General features: G+C 43.0%; 1 protein-coding gene across 6 annotated transcripts in view; it reads left to right on the top strand.

Annotated features, from left to right (window-relative positions):
• The window catches only part of SLC41A3 (solute carrier family 41 member 3), a 60699-nt gene that overhangs the window by 31736 nt on the left and 7637 nt on the right, over positions 1–21326 (top strand). For all 6 annotated transcript variants that reach the window (XM_061618405.1, XM_061618406.1, XM_061618407.1 and 3 more), the window contains 5 exons: positions 780–851; positions 3382–3526; positions 8957–9103; positions 14001–14145; positions 20475–20554. In XM_061618405.1, the coding sequence (XP_061474389.1) occupies positions 780–851; positions 3382–3526; positions 8957–9103; positions 14001–14145; positions 20475–20554 (589 nt within the window). The remainder of the gene's footprint in view (positions 1–779; positions 852–3381; positions 3527–8956; positions 9104–14000; positions 14146–20474; positions 20555–21326) is intronic.

Here is a 21326-nt window from a genome sequence, read left to right as displayed (position 1 = left end):
CATCCCTGCATGAGAGAATGGATAGTTTTGGGTTAACCTCTCATATTGCTACAGTTGTATTTCATTGTGGGATGGGGTAAGGTAAGGAATTACTTCTGAGGAGCCAGCAATATTTTTTTGTGCAAGCCCAAGCTGGGATAGAAAAAAATCACAATCCACATGTGCCCATATTCAGATCTTAGGTACTGTAGGGAGCCAGGCTTGATATCATTTTAGACCTAGTCATACCTAATACTAGGCATATTCTTCATTATTGGTTGAATGAAAAATAAAATATATGTATATTAGTCATCAAGACATCAAGTGCCCACTTATGTGCTAAGTTTTATTTACTTCTTTAGCCATTAATGAAATATGTATAAGTTCATTTTGACAGAATTTTATTATTGTGGAAGTTTTTGCTGACCGAAGATGCAGTTACTTAGATTGCTTTAAAAATGTATTAGATTTTTTCCCCCCAAAAAGCTGTTTTGTTCTTCCATGCCTTGGGCACCTGTGTGGAATTTGCACAGACTGCAGTTGCACCTTGTACTACACTGTGGTCCTTGATAGTCTGGCTCCACAAGTATCTTTAGATCCTGTTCATGTTGCTGACAGGAAAAAAAGAAAACCATGCCCTCCAGGGGCAGATGTGGGAAGCTGTGGCGAATAAGAAAAGGGCAAAAATGAGAATAGTGACCACCGGTACCTGCCACAGTTAAACCCTCTTGCAGCGGGTGTTCTCCCCTTTCTTACCTGTCAGTGTGTAAGATTTACATTTTTCTTCTTCTGCCTTCCAGGCTAATATTGGAAGGATGGATGATACCCAGGAACAGTGGAGAATGGCTACCTGTAATTTGGCCCTGATTCAGGTGAGTCGATCTAAACTTTTGCTTGAGATGTCTTGATAGTAAATAGTCAAACTATACACCCTGAGGTCATTCCCATGGGTGAATGGAGTGGGGCAAGCTGCAAGGCTTAAGAGTACCTGCAAATTGTGTCAGCCAGTGCTCGAGGCCTCGTTTTTTGGTACAAAGCCTTGTCAGAGAACTAAATAGCCAAGGCTTAAGCCAGACTTCCACAGTAGTTTTTCTTTGTTTATGCAGTTCCCAGTGTGATCTTGAGCACATATACTATCTTTCTGGGCCCGGTTGTATACAATCCTAAGCATATTATATGAAAATAAGTCCTGTTGAATTCTGGAAACTTCCTTTTACAGGATACATTGTTTGTTCAAGAGAAGTTGTCGTCTTTATTTAAATATTCTTAGCAATTGAACGGAGCTATTGTATAGTAAGTAGGTTAATCAGTTTAAATAAGTTAATTCTCTCAAATACCTTTTAAAGATACAGGATAATGGATTAAATTTGGGAGGGCCAATGTCTGTTGGTAAAGGAACAATCATCATCTTGTGACACAAAATTGCAAATCAGAGTTGAAAAGCAGCTGTGCAACTCACAAGCTTGCATACTTCTTTATCAACGGAAACATTTGCCAACAGCTGTAATAACTTGGTCATATCCTCACTACAGAATTAAAGCTGGTTGAACAGTCATTTTCTCAAATCCTAAAATAACAGTTCTATGAAGTGGGGGGGGGGGAAATCAAATTGTACCGAGAACCAACTTTCTATAAACTTGGACAAAACCAAAATTCTTGTCTTTTCCAAACGAAGAAATCTCCCTGTTTGGAAAATTAACGGCTGTCAGATTGATCAAGTTGCCCATTATAAGTATCTAGGGATAATTTTTCATTCTTCTATGGGCTGGACTACGCACATAAAAGAGGCAGTATCGAAAGCAAGATATTCTGTTAAAAACTTACTTCGGTTTTTCTATTACAAAGGAGGTTGTTTTGTTCCAGCAATCCTTAAATTATTCAACTATAAGATCATACCCCAACTTTTGTATGGAGTTCCACTCTGGATCCATTCTATGGATAATACAGTCGAGGCAGTTCTCTCTAGTCTATTACGCCGGTTGTTAGGTGTTCCGAGATGCACTCCATCAGCGGCGCTTAGGCTTGAATGTGGTCTTCCTCATTGGATTGCCAGGCCTGGCTAATGACGGCCAATTATTGGGTAAAAATCTCCTCTAATAATTTGCCGAGCCTTCTTTCTGCATACTGGAAAGACTCCAGCCCTTCCCTCTGGAATACTAAAATTGAACTAAAAATGCTGAAAATGTGCTTATCTAAAGCACATTTAATTCAATACTCGCCAAGTGATGCCTTAGTCTCAATTCGCTCTCGCCTTAAAGATATGGACTATCAGAGTTCAATCACTAGGGCTGCGAAAACATGTTCCCCTTTACATTTAAATCGTTTGAATATGGTAAGATTGCTCCATACCTGCATTTTCTCACTATTCCTAAACTCCGCTCAGCTTTCTCTAAAACAAGATTTAACTGTTTAAACTCTGCAATTCTCGAGGGAAGATTTAATGGAGTTCCATATGATCTCCGCATTTTCCCTTGCGGAACTGATAGTATTGAAACTATCTACCACTGCTTATTTGAATGTGCCCTCTATACTCAGATCAGATATAAATTTCTTAACTCTATATTCCCAATTTCCTCTTACCAATCTCCTGATGATATGATTGTTTTTGCTCTCTCTGGTTTAGATAAAGGAATTACTATACAAGTTGCTAAATTCCTATATGCCGCTCAGTTAATACGTGCTAACATTTAAATGAGAATGTATGGTACTCTCTAGTATACTGTATATCTCTTTTATTTTCTTTTAAATTGTTTGTATCTACAGTCGATATGGGTCTTTGACCGCAAATTAAAGATTTGATTTGATGAAGTGGGAATAGGAATCTATAACACCTCACCAAACTACCACTCTTTGCATTTTTTCTGAGTGGTACAGTTAATGTGGTATAAAACTGATGTGTTTGTAGAGCAATTTAGTGTATGTAGAAATATGATATAGAATATCTGTTTTCACCCACAAGAGGGCAGCAACAAGCTTTTGTGGACAACCTAAAGATACTTTACTTTTAATGGGATCCTCGGTGCTACTTAGGGTAAGAGCCACACCACACACTTCCATTTTGGAGATTTCGGACATGTGTCGTCTACCCTCAGAAATGTGTCTGAAACCCTACAAAGAAAAGAAAAGAAAGTGGAGGGGGGGAAGCTGACAGGGAAAGGGTTAAGTGAGCATCTCTCTCTCTCACACACACACACACATGCAGATGCTGTTACTTCTCCACCCCCTTCAAGCTGCTTTTGATTTTTTTTTAAAAAAAAGTTTGAGATTTTTCTGGCACCTTTGCATGTCACCTATCATTTGTCCTTATGCTACCTAGACCACATGCCTGCAGGAATGCTTGCATGTTGGCACCAGACCATGAGCTCCTGAGACTTCCTGTCCTCCCTTGTTTTTGCTCAACAGTTACAAGCCACGGTGGTGGGGCTTCTGGCAGCAATTGCAGCAGTTCTTCTTGGTGCCTTGTCCAAGGGGTCTGTGGAACTGCACCAGGCAGCCATGTTGTGTGCCAGCAGTTTGACGACAGCATTCATAGCCGCCCTCTTGCTTGGTGAGTCTTTTTTCTACACTCCTCAAAATCAGAGTAAGATTCAGTTGCCTCTGAAAGTGTCTCTCCTTGTCATGAACAATTTGCTCCTCCTCTCTGGCAGTTATTCCATAAGCCAGCCTGTTTTAAATGGTGGGCTGTGGACCACCACTGGGTCTTTGTCCACTTTCTAGTGAGCCCTCAGTGCTGCAGCCTGCCCTGTGCCTCCTCACTTGCCTGCCCTACCCTGCTCCATCCTCTGGCCGTGCCATAGCCTTTGAGTTAGATCAATGCCAGCACCATCAACTCACCACATGCTGCGCACAGGTGGCCAGGAAACTGAGAAGGTAGTGGGGAAGAAAGGGAGTTCCCCTCTCTGAAGGGAAAGGACCTGTGGGGGCACTGAAGGAAATTATAAAGAGATATGGAATGAATGGAAGAGGAGGAGGGTGAAAGAAACTGGTTGTTTGGGGTGGGAGCAGATACAGTGCAAATGTGAAAGGAGAGGGGAAGAAGAAATTACAGGAGATGAGTAAAAATACTTTGAGAGGCATACGGAGACAGGGTGAAGGAGCTGTAAATAGATTTGAATACAGCTTATGGTAGGGGTTTTCAAACTTTCTACCATCAGCTGAATTCTATGCCACAGCAATTGCTTTGTGGCAAGAAGGTCCATAGTTCAGCTTTCCTCAGGCTAAGTACAGACACTGGCTCTGGAGATACTGTGATTTAGCATCCCCTCTTTAAGCAGGATTATTTATTTATTTATTTATTTATGATATTTATTAGTTACTTTTTCCCCAAAATGAAACTCAAAGCGACTTGCAAAAAAAATCTCAAAAATATATACAGAATAAAGATAACAGTACAAAAGCATACCAAGCAAAACTCAATACAATAAATAGAGCAATACGATAAAAATTGCAACACACAATACAACTCAAATATAGGTTTTCTTCTATCCCCTCCTGTCCCCCAAACTCAGAAACTACTAGTTCAGCCACCGTAGCCAAGACCCCCCCCCCGGGCTTAGGCTACAGGAAGCCCCACTTCAGGTACATCTGGTGGCAGAAGCCACCTCGGAAACAAACAGGACGCTACCACGTTGGAGATGGAGGCAGGGCGCCTCCACGTGCCAAGCAGGGAGTCTCTGCAGATGCAGGAAGGCTGTGAGGCAACCCAGCAGGCGCCCCCCACATGTGTGGGTCCAGAGCTGCGGCTTCAGGCGGGAGCTCTTGATGTAGATCTTCTTGCAGCTGGCGTAACAGCAGGTGTAGATGGCCGTACATTTGGGAGGCCAGAAGCGGTGTCCCCTCTTGGGCTTGGCTTCCAACAGCTCTAGCAAGGAGGAGGTTGGGGTGAGCAGCCCCCCCAGGGCAGAGGCCTGGGAGGGGAGGCTCTCCTCAAAGAAGCCGGAGGCGCTCGGGTGTGGATAGGACTAGTACTGGAGCGGGTGGACGAAGGCCGGGTGGTGAGGAGGCGGCAGCGGTGGCTGCAGGGGCGCTCCCTGGTCCTCGGAGGCTGCCAGGAGGTTGTCCGGGCTGAGTGGCGGCATCTCCGTGCCGGGGGTCTGCAGGGAGCTGGCGGCCAGCATTTCCTTAAGCAATGAAAATACTAAGGATTCACCACTTAAAAACTGGAAGTAGAGAAGGCAATTTATTTATTTATTTTCCCCTTCTGTCTGAAGGGAAGAGCTTGGCATCTGGACTGTATCACCAACTTATGGGAGCTGGAAGACACTGCAACGCATCCCCTCCTCCACCAACATATTCCTAATTTTATGTTGTGCCTTCGTGTGGGTTTTAACTGTAAGCTACACTGGGAGCCAATTTCAGCTGAAAAGAGGGGCATCTAGTATATTTGAAACCTTGGCCTATACCTTCAAGTTCCACACACCAATATTTGCCGAACAGAAAACTCACTGCTGATAGCTCTGCCAGTCACAGCAGGTTTACCCTCTTTATTGTGGTGTTGTTTTTATATCACTAGCAGTTCTGGAACATAGAGGAGTGGATTCAGAGACCTTATGAGGGGAACTCCAGTCATGGGGCACTCCCGAAAAAGGAAGGAGGAGAAGCAGTTTTAGCAGATTTCTCCTTCTCGCTGCAGCCCCCTGTACCTCCTGAAAATCTGTTCTGAAGGGTGGGGAGCTCTCTGGAACAGTATAGGAGGTGGCTGTGGTCTAGTGGTAGAGGGCATGTGCTTAGTATGCAAAAGGTCCCAGGTTCAGTCCCCACATCTTCAGGTGGGGCAGGGAGAGACCCCTCGCTGAAACCCAGGAAAGTTGCTGCCAGTCAGTGGAGACAATACAGAGGTAGATGGGCCACTAGTCTGACTCAGTAAAAAGGAGTTTCCTATGTTCATCTGGCACAAGGGGCTGCAGGGGAAAGAGGGAATTAGAAAAAGTCACCTCCTCATTTCTCCATTGGGATCTTGATCTATTCCATGAAATTCACGAAAGAGAAAGTTTTGGTCCAACCCTGTATCACTAACATATGCTCAGTCTTAGGATTGGGCTTTAGAAAAGTTATGGCACAATACAAGATGTAATGTGGATGAAAGACTTTAAACACAAACAATATCAAGGATTCCTGGAGGGATACTGCTTCACAAAATGGTAAATTCTCACTGTTGACTACCTTACGGCAGCTGTATAAGCGTGGCAGGAATTCTACATCATCCTAAGGTGGCAACTCTCACTTAAAGCTTGCATTAATGTGACCTAGAGATTTGCAAGGCTTCCTCTTCTCCTACCGCCACCACTTTATTTATTTTATTTTATTTATTATTAGATTTGTATCCCGCCCTCCTAACAACAGCCCAGGGTGGCAAACAAAAGCACTAAAAACACTTTAAAATGTCATAAAAACAGACTTTAAAATATATTAAAACAAACATCTTTAAAACATTTTTTAAAGCTTTAAAAGCATCTTTAAAAAAAAAAAAAAAAGGTTTAAAAACATATTTGGCAGGAATTGCAAAGACTCTTTGCAGCAAGACTCTTCTGCACAGCATTTGGCCAGTAGCCGCACTATGACTAGATAGGAGCTAATATACAAGTAGAGCTAGAAGGCACCATTGCTCCTGGACAAGCATCATTGACATCCAGACTATGGGAGGGAGGAACATTGCAAAGCACTGAAATCTATGCTATTGGGGGTGAGGTGGGGAGAGCCCTTGCGTTTCTGGTTTGACTATAAGAAACAAATACATAAAACAAATACATAAAGCATTTGCAGGGTTTTTTTTTTAAAAAAAATGCACATTAATATAGTCAATTTGTGCCTATTTGTTGTTTTTTTGCAATATCAAAGATAGCTCACATTTTGCTTTAATCAACATTCACTGACAAAGCACTCTAGTAGGAAAAAAACTGCAAGTTAAGGTTTTTTGCTTTAAGGCAGGTGCATGTGAAGACAAATCGCCAGTGAACAGTCTATGTCAGTAGGTAAGAGGTTCCTAGTTCTTATTAAGTAAGTCTTTTGTTCAGCACTTCGACTCCCATAAAGGCCTATAATCACATTCACATGAATGGACACCCTTGAGATATATATATTTGTGGTTGCACGCGCTCAGAGGCAAGCACATCCATCCATGACTAGCATATACCCCACAGCCAGTTGCACGTGTGTATGTATGTGCTCCTACTTTCTGCATCATACAGCCCCCTTATTCCGTATCTGCTGGGAAGGCTAAATTTCAGGGGAAGGCCCATTAAGATAAAACTATTCCTGTCTTTCTTAGGCTGACTTCAGTGCTCAGATATGCTTACCAGCAGTTTCACTTAAAGCTTCCAACTCAAGGTGCCTCCTCACCTTGAGCCAGAGCTTTTAGGAAATTGATTGAAGCTTTTAGGAAAAGAAACACCCTCCGCCTTCCTGCCCTCCATCCAAACCTCATATGCCACCTTTTGCCTCTTGTGGGATTCAGTCACCTGCTTAGAGAAAACTCTTACAAAATCTAGATCAGCTGTCCTAGGCTTAGTTACTAGGTGCATTAATCTCTCTGATCTTACATTAGCTTTCAATATAAGATGTTATTTTCTGCTCAGTGGGGATTTTATATATCTGTAGTTCCTGGAAGACTATTTGACAGAGCTGTTGCCAAACAAAGTACCTCTACTGCTTAGAGAAGAAGCTTGCAGGTGGAGGCAATGACTCATATCAGAAATGCTGGTGCAAAGAGGAAATGAGGGCTCAGATGATAGGCTGCTGCTTCCTGTGTTAGCAAGGCAAGATGGTTTGGGAGGCCAACCCGTTCTTACGCCTTTGTTTTCCTCAACCACCTGAGTGGATATATACTATTGGCACATTTCAGCTGAGGAATTTCTATTTGTGTTCAGGTGCCATATGCTTCTGAACACCTCATGCTGGGAATAATCAACATGTATGGCCCCTACCATAGGAACATAGGAAGTTGCCTTATACTGAATCAGGCAATTGGGCCATCTAGCTCCATATTATCTACACTAACTGGCAGCTCTGCAGGTGTTAAGGCAGGAGGTATTCTCAGCCCTACCTGGAAATTGAACCCAGGCCCTTCTGCATGCAAAGCAGATGCTCTACTACTGACCTGTGGCCCTTCCCCTTCATACCCTACTTCCTGAAGTATCTGGCTACTTGCTGTTGGAAACAGAACTACTACAATTTTCAGGCTGCTGGGCATTTCCTGTTGGTAAGGCTTTTGGGCTTAATGAAGGGGGCTACCCTTCTTCTTTGCAAGCCCATCCCACCCAAAAAAACCCATAGGTTTACAGGCAAGGGGGGGGGGCGGGAGCAGCGCAGTTTGTATGTGTATGCATAATGCATTTTATGTATTTTAATTGTATTTTATGCATTTTAATTTATTGTAATGTTTGTGTTTTTATTGTATATTTTACTATATATGTGTGCTATTTTATTGTAGCCGCCCTGAGTGCCCTATTCTAGGGTAGAAGGGCGGGAGAGAAATATTTTAAATAAATAAATAAAATGTAAATAGTTTGGAATGGCATAAAACCATTAGAGTCTTGCTGGATCAGGCCAAGGGCCCATCTAGTCCATCAGTCTGTTCTCATAGGTCAAAGCCCCTTTCAGCCTAGCTTATCTCCTTCCCCCAATTATTCCTGTAGTGCATGTACCTCTTTTTGCTTGTTGATTACGTCCTGGAAAGTTCTGTGAGTGGAGGGTGGGGGAAATGACCCTCCCAAAAGAGCCAGAGTCCCTGCTGCTCCTTTCCAGTTGCCATAACAGCCTCTTTTGCTACTCCCTTTTTCATCTTCTTTCTCCCGCAGGTCTTGCTTTTCTGTCCCCCACCCACTCACTCACCCACATCCCAGATCATAACAGACTTCTCTCACCTCTCCATGCCCCGGGCAGTCTGCAGGACTACTGCTACCTCCACAAGAGCGCAGGGTGTGGGGAGTCTCTCATCTCGAATGAAACTTTCCCCTGTATTGTTTCTGATCTTTCCTAGGTCTGGTGATGATTGGTGTGATCCTTGGTGCAAGAAAGATGGGGATAAACCCAGACAATGTTGCCACCCCCGTAGCAGCGAGCCTTGGAGACCTGATAACTCTTTCCCTGCTGGCTGCAGTCAGCAGCACCCTCTTCAGTTACATAGGTACGTTAATGAGAGAAGCCTGGCAACTCCTCTAAATGCCACAAAATGGCCTCTCCCAGAGCAGAGCAGCCACCCCTATTGGAAGGAAGGCAGATTGTTAGGCTGAATAGGGAATGCAGTCATGGACAACTTGTTCTGCCTATTAAGAGAGAACCTTCAGGCTCCCTGAAGCTCCTGGTGGTTTTAATTTAGTGCAGTTTAATCCATCTTGGCAACCAACTATTGACATTTGTGTTTGTGACGGATAACTGAGCATCAAAACTCCTGCACTCCAAGTATCCTGTAATAATTCAATCCATTACCTGTACCTTTTTAGTTGTGTAGGAAATGAAATCTTGCAGGTTTAACTGGGGAGAGAGAACAACCTGCCAAAATTCCTTCTTTTTCAAGATGCTGCTAATGGTCCCGGGACTCTGTCCCCTTTGGCTTTGATTATCCTCTCTCTACAACAGGATACGCTGCATCTAAATTATCCCTTCTTTGTGCTTCCTCTTCAAGAAAGACCTGCAAACTAGGAAATGATTCACCACCACGATGCAGCTGATACATCCTGATACAAAAGTTGTGTACTTCAGGGAGGCAGGTCTAATGTGATGTGCACTTTCCCTGAAATTTGGAAAATGCCAAGAAAGTTATTTTGTGGCTGACTGAGACATATTTGTGCTGTTTGTGGAGGGATGAGATTTTGGCTTGTGTTTCATTTTGAATTGGTCAAGGGCTTGTTTTTTTTTTTCTTGGAAGTTTATAGCAATAGCAGTCCAAGCTGTAACTGAAAATTGAGAGCAGAGAATGTGGGCTGCCTGGTGGTTTTCTGTATCCTGTTACTCCTTTCTCAGGCCAGCAAGCATGCCACATCCCAGCAGGGAAGGGAACCTGATAATTTTGTCCCAGTTCTTCAACCTTCTTGTCCTTTAGAAAATCAGTGAAGTGTAATAGATTACGTATTGGATTAGAACCACTTCTCTAACATAAGAACATAAGAAGAGCCTGCTGGATCAGGCCAGTGGCCCATCTAGTCCAGCATCCTGTTCTCACAGTGGCCAACCAGGTGCCTACTGCCTACCTTGCCTACTGCCCAGGGCTATTGTAAAGATAAAATGGGGGGGGGGAGAACCATGTATGCCTCCCTGAACTCCTTCTGTAATTAATTTTTAGATATTATGTAAAAATGTAATACATAAACAGACGCAAATAGCTAAGAGGCAGCTGTGTTTCTAGGAATTTCAACTGATGTAGCTTTTCTGAGATCCAAGATGGTCCCCATTCCCTGTTAAGGTTATTTCCCTGAAAGCGAAATAATTCTGCCATTCTGACAGCAGAAAGGCTGTTGTTATTGCTCAGGGTCAGACACACACATCCATTCTCTACTTCCTTTTATGAAATCAATCAGATAGCAAAGAGGCATTCAGCCCCTCCTTTTGCTGCCACTGCATCAGACAACAAATGTCCTGCCCTGTATCATCTGGGGAGATGCTGTGGGCTGTTAAAACCCTATGTTGCGTCCTCCAGAGGAAGCTGCGTGTTTTTTTTCTGGGTGACATCCTTTGTGATTTAATAGAACTTTTGTGATTAAAGGCTTTGATAACTTCATATTTCTAGCCTCAGGCTTTGATAGAATCTTTTTTTGAAAAATAAAAAGCGCATTTCAAGAATCCTTCATCTGCCCCATTACCTGCAAAATGCGTTTTGACTGGCCCAGCTTTGGACCAGTTACAAAGAGCAGATGGAGAGCCCCCTAAGAAAGATCATTATCATATCACAAGGCCTTGCATACTCCCCATTGCTTGAAGGTGTTTCTGAAGCTTCCTTCCTTCTGCTTCTGAGTCATGCTTGTTTTCTCATAGGGCAGTATTCTCTCCCTCTTTTTCCCTGCACTTCTAAAGATCATTCCAAGGTCTACTTCTAAAGATCTACTTCTTCAGAAAGAAGGAAAATAACAGAAGGAGTTTATTCAAACAGAGAGTAAACGTGCAGCCTAGTCTTTGGGTGTGTGTGTAAATAAATGTGACGGTAATTGCTCCAGTTCAGATTAACCCACCATCTAGTCCATTATACTCTTTTTTGACAGGACAGTCTCAAGAACAGTTCTGGGTCTTTCATAGGGAAGTATATGACAGCTAGATCCAGACTGCAAGGGCAAAAAAAACAAACACAAAACTACCACACTGTTAGAGGCACATATGGCAGATGATATCACAATCAATATTTTAGATACATAAACACATAAAGAGAATGACCATTAAAATAACTGAAAAGCTAACAGGTGTTAGTCTTCAAGGTTTCACAAGGCTTTCTGTTGCATTTACTCAACAGACTAAGACAGGTATCCCTCTTGAAAGAAAATCAACCAAGAATTCCCAAATTGGTCTGTGGACCACCCGTGGTATGTGAGCTTCGTTCAGGTGCTCTGTGGTGTGTCTGTGGGTTTCTGGTTGAAGATGGGAGAGGGCACATCCATTGCATTAAATGTTCACACTGATTTCAATTTGATTTTTATTGATTCTTTTATTTCTTGTATTGTGTTTTATTGTATTACAATCTGAATTCTACGGAATTTAAGTTGTAGTATAATATATAGGAAGTAAAAGAAGCAATAGAAATACAGTTAAAAACCATTCAGCATCTAGCACAGTGCATTACTGTTGCTACAACAGGCAGAAAAGTAATTAAGAAATCTGCCAACATCCTCAGCAATTTTCAAGTGGTTTGTGGGGGGAAAACGTTTGGGAACCGCTGACATAAAGTATAGCTGCATACAGTCTTGCGTTTGTATTTAGTATAAATTCTTGAGTTCTTCAGGCCAGATCTAAAACTTTGAACATATGGTCTAACTCTGAAACTACATATACATCTATTGTGAGGTATCAGTCATTGTAAAAGGCGTGGAAGTCAAGTTTCCACTCCTTCATATGGCACTTGAATTGAAAAGCCCGTGAAATCCTGATAACCACTCCCTTCGTCCAAAACACTCCCTCCCCCCATATCACAACTGATCAAAATTTGGTAACAAAAGTTACGTCTGAGGAACTGTTCTTGTCATGTCAAAAATGCTTGGTTGTCAGGTCTCCTTTTGTTGTCACCTGCATCCTGTCCTTGGCTGAATGTTGAAGTATTCAGATTTTTAATTTGTTCAGATAGGAACTTCAGGGTCTGCCTTGTTTTTTCAATGGTCCTGCTTTATGAGCAGTGACAGTTATGAAATTGAAAAGGGGCTCTAATTCAGTTATGGTCAGCTTATTTACTGTTACACACACCACTTGTTTAGTTTACTGCTGTCTTGCACCGTGCTTTTAAACAGTCAGCTGAGTGCTTTTTCCTTTATGCAGGTTCCTTGGCTTTTATTCTATTAGGAGGTATCAAGTTTCCTCTGTACAAATTAACAAGCCGCTTTTAGATGGTGGTTCCTTCACTGTGACAAAATTACTGCTTAGAGATGCAGTAATGAGCTTGTTACATTACCCTTCTCTCCCCCCCACCCCCAGCATTCAGTTAGGGTTTCTTAATCTTCTGCGTTTGGATAATTCTGCTTCAGACAACTCCATTTTGCCAGCATGATGCAGGGGCTTCTGTTGGAAGATTAGTAGCAAATCCAATTTGTATAATCTGGGGTGATGTTTGTATAGGAATGGAAGAAGAAAACATAATATTCCTGAAGTTAGTCATGCTTACGTTCTGTTGAAAGTAGGGATGGGGGGAAATTCAATTCAGTTTGCAAATTTATCAAATTCATACTTTCTGAAATGATATCAGAACAGCTATCTTCTGAAATCTGCATTTACCCAAATTTTGTGATGCAGTTCTCCAGCCAAACAGTGTTTATAAAAATGAATCCATATGGACCAAGTGCACATAAAAAGAAATATATTAGTGAAAATATCATACAAAAATGAGGAGAATTTCCTTGCACAAATGGGTACATTAGTCAAAACTGTATTCAAAAATATGTTTGTTAGTAGATATTCTCACTAAAGTGCTAAATAATTTTCATGAAGATTTTTTAAACAAAACTTCCAAATTGCTGCAGAAATGTGGAGAACCGAATTTCAAATTGGAATAATGAGACACTGAGAGAACCGAAATTGACAGAACCTTCCATCCCTAGTTGAAAGCAGTAGGCCTTAAGGACCCCCTTCTCCCATGTGAGCCTGGGCATTTGGAATAGTAGGTAACCAACAGTGGCTCTTTATGGTCTTATTCAGCTCTGTTGTTTCATTGGTGCAAGATCTCTAATTGTATTAGCTTATTTATCTTTTATATATTTGTTCTATATTTTATATTAATGTAACACCCACTTTGCAGCTCTGTTCGGATGGGAAAGTGAGATAAAAGATATATTAATTACACAAATGTATTAATTACATAAATAATAAATAAGTGTAACTAGTTTGATTTGGTTTTGAGACTTTGCACCTAGAGATGTGAAGTCCCAGGAAAAAACCCAGAAAGATTTTTGGGGACAACCTTTTTCTTCCCCCCCCCAAGTTGTTCAGGGGGGGGGAATGGAAAAATTCAAGGGGGGGGGAACCACAGTTTTTTTTTCCTAGTTTTTTTCCAGGCCTTCACTACTCTGTTTGCACCTTTAACGTTCTCTGGATTCTACGCTTCTCTCCTGCCTGCTAGAACAGTGGCCTTTCTTTTTTACTGATGTTTTTCCTGTTCTGTTCTGATACCCAGTGCATTTCCCATGTGGACCAATTCTGCTGGTCAATTATTGATGGTGAGGGAAGGTGGCGGAAGAGTGGGGGACACATCATCTCATTCTGAGGGCAGCCAGGCATGGGCACTCATTGCTGCATCTCTTCTTCCACTGGAGAAAATGGAATTGTTTTCCCCACAGTGTTATAGCCTCACAGAGTTGGACTGATATATTAACTTGGAATGTCCTTTTCCTTGGCAGAGATGAGATATCTTTCGCCCATGATCTGTGTCGTCTTCATTATGATGATTCCTCTTTGGGTTGCTATTGCCAGGCAGAGTCCTCCAATTGCTGAGGTCCTGAAGTCTGGATGGCAGCCAGTCATTGTTGCAATGGCCGTCAGCAGGTAATCATCACTGGCTAGGGAAGGACTTCAGTGCAGTCTGGAACCTAAGAGTCTGAATCCACTTCTTGTCCTTGAAACTAATCATGACTTTATTCTGGTTTTGGACAATTTTCAGCCTTTTGTCTGAGACAATTTCATCCTATGTATTTGGGGTGTAGGATGATTAAATTCATCCTGTATTCAAACAGCCAACACATTCTGAGCATGGAGCCTTATGGAGCCAAAGCAGGACCATTTTTGCACGAAAGGTATCAGCAGGCCTAGGGGATCCCCCAAGGTTTGCAGAAGTATAAAAAAACTTTAGGGGAAAAAAATCAAAGGGAGGATCCCAAAAGAGCACAATGAGGCTCAGTCACAAGACGTGACTATCAATACAAGTGTGAACCAGGCTTAAAACTACTTCTGTGTATGTGTTAAGAGGAGATAAATAAGACATAACAAAAGGTTGCAGTGTGGAATGCTCCTGTTCAGTGTTCCAGCCATATCCTTTTGCCAGGATACTCTACTCCTCCCATTTTCTAAGGGATAATTTTGGATAACTGCATAATGAGCTTATTTTGCTATGAATGGTTTATTTCTACTTATTTTAGAATTCACTGATCAAACAACAACACTGGGTTTTATACACCACACACATAGATGGGATTATCTTGGGAGGTCAGAGTGTATGGAATGCAGCCATGTAAGAGAGCAGAATCTGACACCAGGTGGCCAAGAGGAACATATCTTGAATAGAGGATCCTGACAGTAGGCCTCTGAGCATCAGAAAGCCAAGTATCTGCCAAGTCAGGAGCTGCAACCCTTTGGGCTGGCAGAGATTATCATTGTGCTCTCTTTAATATGTCAAAGACACCTTGCTGCCCAACAGCTTCCCTAACTGAGCTGACTGAGATAGTCTCGGAGGTGTTGTTGGGATCCCCTAGACTTTTGGTACTGGGGGATTTCAACGTCCATGGCGAGGCTGTCTTATCTGGAGCAGCTCAGGACTTCATTGCCGCCATGACAACAATGGGGCTGTCTCAATTTTCTACTGTACCAACGCATGTGTCGGGACACACTCTTGATCTGATCTTCGCCACTGGACATGGAGATAGTGATCTGCAGGTGGGGTGTTTTTCATCTACCCCATTGTCATGGACAGATCACCGCCTGCTGAGATTTAGGCTTACAGCATCCCTTTCCCTCTGCAAAGGTGGGGGACCTATTAAGTTGGTCCGCTCCCGGAGACTAATGGATCCTTTGGGTTTTCAGAAGGCTCTGGGAGATTTTCCGGCTGATAAGACTAGTGCTCCTGTCGAGGCCCTGGTCGAACTGTGGAATATGGAAATGACCCGGGCTGTTGACACGATTGCTCCCGCGCGCCCCCTTCGATGTAGAGCTCATACAGCTCCATGGTATACCCCGGAGCTGAGAGTGATGAAACAAGAGAGGAGGAGGCTTGAGTGTAGATGGAGGCGAACTCCTGACGGATGCAATTATGCTCTGGTAAATGCCTCCACTAAGCTGTACATAAAAGCGGTAAGAGCAGCAAAAAAGTGTTATTTTGCTGCCACTATTAGATCATCTTTATGCCGCCCAGCGGAGCTTTTTAAGATAGTACGTGGGCTTTTACATTCTGGCCCTCAGGATATCATAGAGTCATCTGAAGCCCGCTGCAACGAGTTTGCGGGGCACTTCCAAAATAAAATCGCATGCATCCGTAGGGACCTCGACTCTAATGTTAGGACAGTTGGATCCATTGAGGTACCTAGATCACGGTCTTGTCTGCATTTATTGGATGAGTTTCAGTCGGTGCAGCTTGAGGAAGTTGACAAGATGCTTGGACTGGTGCGTGCAACCACATCGGTACTAGACCCTTGCCCCTCTTGGCTAGTTAAAGCTAGCCAGGCTGGAACTGCCGGCTGGGCCAAGGAGGTGATCAATGCCTCCTTAAGTGAGGGAGTTGTCCCTTGCTGTCTTAAGGAGGCTGTAGTGAGACCTCTCTTGAAGAGGTCGTCCTTGGACCCAGATAATTTGAACAACTATCGACTGGTAGCAAATGTTCCATTTCTGGGCAAGGTCTTGGAACGGGTGGTTGCCAGCCAGCTCCAGGCGCTCTTGGATGAAACCGATTATCTAGATCCGTTTCAGTCCGGTTTTAGGCCCGGTTTTGGCACAGAAACAGCCTTGGTCGCTCTGTATGATGACCTCTGTCGGGAGAGGGACAGGGGGAGTGTAACTCTGTTGATTCTTGATCTCTCAGCGGCTTTTGATACCATCAACCATGGTATCCTTCTGGAGAGACTCGCGGAGTTGGGAGTTGGGGGTACTGCTTGGCAGTGGCTTCGCTCCTACTTGGCGGATCGTCTCCAGAAGGTAGTGCTTGGGGAGCATTGCTCGATACCCTGGACTCTCCATTGTGGAGTCCCACAGGGATCGGTTCTGTCCCCCATGCTTTTCAACATCTACATGAAGCCTCTGGGTACGGTCATCCGGAGTTTTGGAGTGCGCTGCCACCAGTACGCTGATGACACGCAGCTCTACTACTCCTTTTCATCTTCCTCAGGTGAGGCTGTTGATGTGCTAAACCGTTGCCTAGCCGCGATAATGGACTGGATGGGAGCTAATAAACTGAAACTCAATCCAGATAAGACAGAGACGCTGTTGGTGAGTGCCTTTTCCGCACAGATGGAGGATGTTCATCCTGTTCTAGATGGGGTTACACTCCCCCTGAAGGAACAGGTTCGTAGTTTGGGGGTTCTTTTCGATCCTTCCTTGTCACTCGAGGCTCAGGTAGCCTCGGTGGCTCGGAATGCGTTCTACCATCTTCGTCTGGTAGCCCAACTTCGCCCCTATCTTGGCGGTGATGACCTCGCCTCAGTTGTTCATGCTCTAGTGACCTCTAGATTGGACTACTGTAATGCACTCTACGTGGGGCTGCCCTTGAAGACGGTTCGGAAGCTGCAGCTAGTGCAAAACGCAGCAGCCAGATTATTGACAAGGACCAGTCGGTCCTCACATATTACACCTGTTCTGGCCCGTATGCACTGGCTGCCAATTTGTTTCTGGGCCAGATTCAAGGTGCTGGTACTGACCTATAAAGCCGTACACGGTGTGGGCCCGCAATACCTGATGGAACGCCTCTCCCGCTATGAACCTACCCGTGCACTTCGTTCGACATCTAAGGCCCTCCTCCGAGTACCGAGTCATCGAGAAGCTCGGAGGGTAATGACAAGATCCAGGGCCTTTTCTGTGGTGGCCCCCGAATTGTGGAACAGTCTCCCCGAGGAGGTACGCCTGGTGCCTACGTTGTTATCTTTTCGGCGCCAGGCTAAAACCTTCCTATTCTCCCAGGCATTTTAAATGCATTTTAAATACATTTTAAATATATTTAATATATTTTTAAGTATTTTGATGTGTTAATTGCTTTAGTTGTTTTGATATTGTTTAACGTACTTGTATTTTATATTGTATTTTTATATGTTGTACACCGCCCAGGGAGCCATTGGTTATGGGTGGTCTATAAATGAAACTAAATAAATAATAAAATAAATAAATATTGAAGAAAAGGGGGAAATAAATTTCTACCCCTTATTATTGCAGTAGAGATGGATTGATTCCATAAAGGAAGCCACAGACCTGAACTTACAAGACCTGAGCAGGGTGGTTCATGACAGATGCTCTTGGAGGTTGCTGATTACTCTAAGTTGTAATCGACTTGAAGGCACATAACAACAACAACAAAATTATTGCAGCAATAAATTTGAAAGGACGATCATAACAAATGTGCAGAAGCAGGACAACAGACATGTATTATTATTATTTGTCACTTGCTGCAAAAAACTTTGTCTCTTAAGTGACTTACTTAAAGTACATCAGGCATTAATTAAAGAACAAAACTAAAAATAACTAAAAGTGCTTATCCAACAATGACATTGAAAAGGACACATCTTACTCCACCCAGCTAAAAGATAAGCACCGGTTAGGAGGAAAATGCCTGGGTGAATAAAAACATCTTCAACTGGCGATTGAGAGTGATGGCGCTAGGTGGATCTCTTGGGGAAAACATTCCACAGTCAGGGAGCCACCACTGAAAAGGCCCAATCTTGTGTTACCACCCTCTATATCTTCCTCAGATGGGGCACACAAAGAAAGACCTCAGGAGATGAATGCAGGCTCCAGGTAGGCTCATAGGGGGAGAGCCAGTCCCCAAAGTATTCGGGTCCTGGGCCGCATAAGGCTTTATGGGTCACAACCAACACTTTGAATTGAGCCTGGAACTAATTGGCAGCCAGTGCAGTCAGGCCAGGATCAGTGTCATTTGATCACACCTTCTACCTCCAGTCACAATCTGGCCACTGAGGTCTGCACTAGCTGAAGTTCTGAACTCTTTTCAAAGGCAATCTTATATATAATGCATTTCAGTAATCTAACCTAGAGATTATCACAGTGTAGAAAACAGAAGCTAGGCTATCCCTGTCCAGATAGGGTCGCAGCTGAACCACCAGCCAAAGCTGATGGAAGATGCTCAGCACCACTGAGGCAACTTGGGCTTCTCATCACAGTAAAGGATCCAGAAGTACCACCAACTTGTGCACCTGCTCCTTTAGAGACATGTTGAACCACACCTATCCAGTCAGAGGAATCAGTGGCTCAGGTTTATCTGGATTGAGCTTCAGTTTATTGGCTCTCATCCAGTCCATCACCTAGGCCAGACACCGATCCAGCACATCTACTGCCACACCTGCTGATTTAAAGGAGCAATAGAGTTGTGTGTCACCTGCATATTGATGACAATGCACTCCAAATCCTCAGATAACTTCATTCAGTGCTTTCATGTAAATATTAAACAGTATGGGGATAAAACCGACCCTGTGCCACCCCTCAGTGGAGGGCCCATGGGGCAGAAATCATCCCGCAAGCACCACATTCTGGTGACAGCCATCCAAGAAGGACTGGTGCCACTAAAAAATAGTACCTCCCACTCCCAACTTGGACAGCTGCTCCAGAAGAATACCATGGGTCGATGGTATCGAGAGTCGCCAAGACTCTCTCCTGACAAAGGTCATCATACAGGGTGATAAAGGCAGTTTCTGTGCCAAAACCAGGTCTAAATCTCAATTGAAATGGATCTAGAAAATTGGTCTCGTCCAAGAGAGCCTGGTTCTGATCAGCAACCACGCGTTTAAGACTCTTGGCCAAGAAGGGGACATTAGTGACTGGTCAGTACTTAAATTTTCTGGATCCAGAGAAGGCTCCTTAAGGAGTGGTCTTGCCACCGCCTCCTTTAAGCAGAAAGGGATTACTCCGTCTTGTAAAGAGGCATTAATTACCCCGTGGGCCCAACCAGCCACCCTCTCTCTACTAGTGTTTATCAGCCATAAAGGACAAGGGTCCACTGTACAAGTGGTTGTCTGCACCAATTCAAGCACCTTGTCCATGTCCTCGAGTCATATCAACTGAAGCTCATCCAACCAAACAGGATTAGATTGTGTCCTGGATCAGGATGAGTGAGAATTTTTATTCAGTTCACATTTCAAGCCAAATCTATGAAATTCACACGTTCCAAAACAATATGAGAACTGAAACACAGCCATCCTTTGAAATTCACACTTACTTGAATTTTGTGATGCAATTTGCCAACCAATGTTTACAAAAATGTATCTATTAGGGGAAAGTGTGACTAAAAATGAGTATGTGCATGAAAATAACATACAAACATGCATTATATGAAAAATGGCTTGAAAAAATGTGTACATCAGTCAAAACTGCCTACAAAAATGTGTTTATTAGGACAAATGTGTACTAAAATGCTGAAGAATGTTCATGAAGTTTTTTTAAAAAAAGATCGCAAACTGCTGCAGAAATGTGGAGAACTGAATTTAAGATTGGAAAAATGAGGCACTGAGAGAACTGAAATTAACATCTTTCAACCCCTAGTTCAGAATAATAGCACAGTCAAGGTCCCAGCGAAAGCAAGCAATTTTTGCCTCAAGATGCTTATAAATCACTCCAGCTTATGAGCATATTTCCCTTGTTGCTTCAGTGCTAAAGACATTCCCTATGTGTACCAGAAGGAATAGAACATTAAATTTCTTCTAATGTGGGGCTTCGCATGCAATTTGCTTCCAACTTTTCCTAGTCTGGGAGTAGGGGTGAAAGTTTTACTCTTGGTAAAGCTGCCTGCCTCAATGGCAGCAGTAAATTTAGGATTTCCACAGAATACTGCTGAACAGGATGAGAAGCAATGCAATCATAAAGATACTGATTATTTTTTTTAGTCCTTGGGTAGTAGGGACTAATGGATGAAGGATAAACTCACGTCCTTTCATTTATTTACTTTTTAACAGCATTGGGGGGCTAATCTTGAACAAAGCCTTAACCAACCCAAACTTTGAAGGCATGGCTGTTTTCACCCCTGTGATCAATGGTAAGCTGATTTTTTATTTTTACTTTTAAGAGTGTGAGTTTGTAAATGAAATATATAGTCCTGTTTTCACCCTCATAGTTGTACTACTCAGAATCACAGCTTTTACATCCATATGTGAAATTAGTCCTGATTGTCACACAAAAGCATTATCTGCCTACAGCATTTAATTTAGCAGTTTTAAATCTGGGGCAACTGGATTATTTCATAGCTAGAGAACTTCTCCCAATTAAATAATTTCATTCACCTGGATAGGGGAAAGGTTGTAGCCCAGAAGCAGAGCACATGCATAGGATGTACAAAAGGTCCCAGGTTCAGTTCCCCAAATTCTAGACATGGCTGGGAAAGACTTCTGTCTGAACCCATGGCAGTGACTCTCTGCCAGATAGTGAAGACAATATTCAATTAAATTGACCATTGGCATCTCCCTGTGTTCCCAAATGTTAATTTCCAGCGGAAGATTCAATTCTTCAAAAGCTGTGTATATAACTTAACACTTGTATGTTGATCTGGAAATAGAAATGACTCAAGGTGTCACTGGAGTATTGGCTTTGAAGAGTGATATCCAGTGTTCCAGTGTTATTCATTCCTGGATAGACCCACTGAAATCAATTGACTTGTCCATGAATTTCAGTGTGTCTACTAAGTATGACTTAGATGGATGCCTCCCATAGGGTTTAACCTGTACCACACCGCATCATGAGATTTGGAAATTAAATAAAATGGGTTTGGAACAAACATGCCTGGAAACCTCTGGATATAAGATTTTAATAAA

The sequence above is a fragment of the Rhineura floridana genome, chromosome 3 (genome assembly GCF_030035675.1).
Source record: "Rhineura floridana isolate rRhiFlo1 chromosome 3, rRhiFlo1.hap2, whole genome shotgun sequence".
Classification (NCBI taxonomy): Eukaryota; Metazoa; Chordata; class Lepidosauria; order Squamata; family Rhineuridae; genus Rhineura; species Rhineura floridana.
The sequence above is the reverse complement of the archived record's forward strand: the minus strand, read 5'-3'. Positions and strand labels throughout refer to the sequence as shown.